Here is a 3,327-nt window from a genome sequence, read left to right as displayed (position 1 = left end):
TATTTATATAAATGAATGTTTTTACCAAAACAGTCTTTTTTTGTTGTTTCTAAAAATATTTTTGTAAACACAGCACTATTTCAAGAATTACTTTGTCCACATAATGCATGTATAACCTGTAGTAACTATGCCCGGCCTGCAAGTGGTGCTGTGCTGCTTCTGTAACGTGTAATGTACAACAGAAACAGGAAACAAAAGATGAAACATGCAGAATACAGTTACACAGTGGGTCAGAACCATAGACTTTGTACTGTACATTCTGTGGGTTAAAGTTTCAACACGAACAGGAAAAAGACAGAATCCTTCCTGTGGACCGATGAGCAAATGAAACTTTTTCTTCTTTGTCTCATATTATATTATAAAATCAAAAATATGCAAGACAGTGCAGATTAACTGGGAGTTGTGTCAGTACAAATATATCAATATAAATTATACACAAGTCATATGTTTTTACACTTAGATTTAATGTACAATATAGTCATATTCCTGCAACATTTGCTTGTTTTTGCCTTTGATTATTTGGTGCAATGAGGGGCTTTGCTCTGTTATTACAGAGGCAATGTATTGCTCATCAGCCTTGTCTCCTTAATGAAGTAATACTGAAAATAAAGGTTTTACTGTTGCTGAGAAACTAGCATCTACAACACAAACACAAACAGGTGATCTGTCATCACGCTCGGGGATGTAGGTTAGAGGTGGGCCAAAACATCATGGATTTCATTAAGTCCAGTGTAGTTTTGCACTTGAAAAAATACCACTCTTTGAAATACTGTTTCTGTGTGGACGCATGGCTGAAACATTTAAAAAGTTTAATTTTCACAGAAACATTTCCCTGCTGGATGAGCCTAAAAGACCTTTTACAAGTAAAATAACTTTTCCATCAGTGCTCTTTATTCTGCTGACTTCTGCTTCCTCATGACATTAAGACTCGCTCTTACTGGAAACCATTATTAATAAAATTTTGTCCCTTTAACACAGCATCAAGAAAGGTATGAGCCGGGCATGAAAACAGATGTGAGGAGAAAGGTGGGGCAAAAACTTGTGTATAAATCCTTTTTTTCTTTTTAAACTAGAACAATTCATAGAACAGTTCAAGTCTAGCTTTCTTCTGCAGAACCAGTGCAATAGTGTTTAAATCCTGTTTGTGTTAAATGTACAGCTGAACGACTTATTGCTGAAAGGACATGACATGTCAACCAATCTGAAAGTAGTGGARTAAAACTTTAACAAAGGAGGGTGAGATCTGAAATATTAATCTGTCAGTTTGATCTGGTCTGATGCAGTTTATTGTTCTCTTTTCTTTTAACATCTCACTGAAAATGGCTGAAATCTGTTGAAGCCTTCGTTGACCACCTGTGTTTAAAACTCTTTACAGTTTAAYGTTAGTACAGTACTTAAGTTTTACTAACCAACTTTACATTGTATAATTTTGAGCTATAAYAGTTTGTAGCATAAATTCAGATGGTAGGTCTATATTTGTTGTGCTTCAGACGTTCAGTATTACATTAAGCTCTGTGTAAAGTTAATGTACACAGAACCATTACAGTTAAATATAATGTTAGTAGGGCCTCCAACATGATCTCCAGCCCTGGGGCCAACAGTCTCACTAATCCTGATCTGATGTTTATTCTTCTGCGAACAACAAAAATAATGATTAAAATTATTCTGTCAGATTTTTATAAAAGTGTAGCTGTTATGAAGACTAAAACTATTTCAAAGACTTTGACTGACTGTCATCTGGTTCTCTCTTTACAGATGATTAGTTGTAGGACACGAGTAGGAAACAGATCTCTTCTGAAGTTCATATACTTCTTACAAATATAAAAAAGAATAGACATTTAATTCAGGTATYTTAAGTGATGTTCCAGTTTGTAATACTCTACATAAATTCTAACAACTAACAATAGGAGTTTTTGTAGAGTCTGATATTTGAATGTGGTCTTCATGTTATAGACCTGGCTCAACCACCAGGAAGTCCACGTGGTCCTTCTCTTTGGTCTTGAAGGCCTCTGCGATGATCCGGGCAGCATCTTTGTGCTCCCGACCCCTCAGGGAAACACCGTCCACTTCCAGGATGACCTGACCCACCTTCAGCCGTCCAGAGTTGTGGGCGGAGCCTCCTTTCTGTCAACAAACATGGAGTTCCAGTGCTTTTGTTAGAAGACATGAAATCACATTTATCTGATATAGAGAACATTGYATTGTGTTTGTATAATGTAGTACAATGTACTAGTGTCTCTAAATACTACCAACTTGTTCTAACTGTCCATGACAAATAAATTATTTTTTTACCATGAAAGTAAATTACACAGTGAAAGATGAACAATCATATAATTAACTGCATCTGTGTGCATTTGATTGTTTGTGTGTTAGCAGAATATCTTGTGAACTACAGGATAGATTTCAATGAATCTCTCAGAAATTAATCATTAGTAAACGTGAACAACTGCTTAACTTTGTCAGTCAGCTTGGTTCAACATGGCCACCTTAGTTAAAAACTAAGTTAACACAGGAAGAACTATAACTTAGTCATTCTGACAGATATTTAGATAAATTTGAATATGGCAAAATTGAAACTTATCGTCAATTTACAGACTGAGAAAAATCTTTAAGTCTTCAGCTTCCATGCAGTGGGTTATTTACATTTCTTCAAGGAACGCTGTTTTGATTACTAATAGTATTCTCTAACATTTTGGCACAAAACTTTTTAAACTTTGTGTCAAACATGCCATTGCCTCTCAGAATAGTTTGAGGTGAACGATGCTTTCTGAAAGAAATGTTAATTATAGATAAATGCAGAGCTACACAGTTCACGATAGTCACTTTTCTTTGTAGATAAAACTGTTCATCATGGACTAATCATTAAGACAGTTTCAGAAAGACACGCAGCAAATAGTCTTTCTGAAAATCTAGAAGTGTGACTGACATCCTTTCCCCAAACATTAGTGGATCTACAGGTGTTCTCTATCCTCCTCCTCTTTTTACAGTCTGGATATAACAATAAGAGCATGAGCACATGTTTTCCATTCATTGTTGGACCTCTAATGGATCTGTGTGACGTCTGTGATTCTGCTGCAGAGAAGTGATTAAATCTGACTTTGTGCACAGTAACGTGTTGCACAGTGTGAGATGACCACAAAACCAAAAGCCTGTTCTTCACTGCTTATTAAAACAGTTAACATTGTTCAGACTGAGATCTACCTCAGAACATCATGTCACATTAATGGTCTTATGTTGTTTTTAAATGTCTGCAGAGCATCACAGCAAATACACACACTGGGCCTCATGCAAGAACCGTTCATACGCACAGATTTGTTCTTAAATTGT

The 3,327-nt window shown here is 35.8% G+C and overlaps 1 protein-coding gene across 1 annotated transcript in view; it reads right to left on the bottom strand.

Moving 5' to 3' along the window:
- Nucleotides 1-869: 869 nt before the first annotated feature.
- Nucleotides 870-3,327, bottom strand: part of LOC106528751 (whirlin) — a gene marked incomplete in the record, with an annotated part of 22,854 nt that continues 20,396 nt past the window's right edge. Inside the window, 1 exon segment of the mRNA XM_014023997.1 lies at nt 870-2,124. Within this exon segment, the coding sequence (XP_013879451.1) occupies nt 1,948-2,124 (177 nt within the window).

This window comes from Austrofundulus limnaeus, unplaced genomic scaffold, assembly GCF_001266775.1.
Source record: "Austrofundulus limnaeus strain Quisiro unplaced genomic scaffold, Austrofundulus_limnaeus-1.0 Scaffold402, whole genome shotgun sequence".
Lineage (NCBI taxonomy): Eukaryota > Metazoa > Chordata > Actinopteri > Cyprinodontiformes > Rivulidae > Austrofundulus > Austrofundulus limnaeus.
The sequence above is the reverse complement of the archived record's forward strand: the minus strand, read 5'-3'. Positions and strand labels throughout refer to the sequence as shown.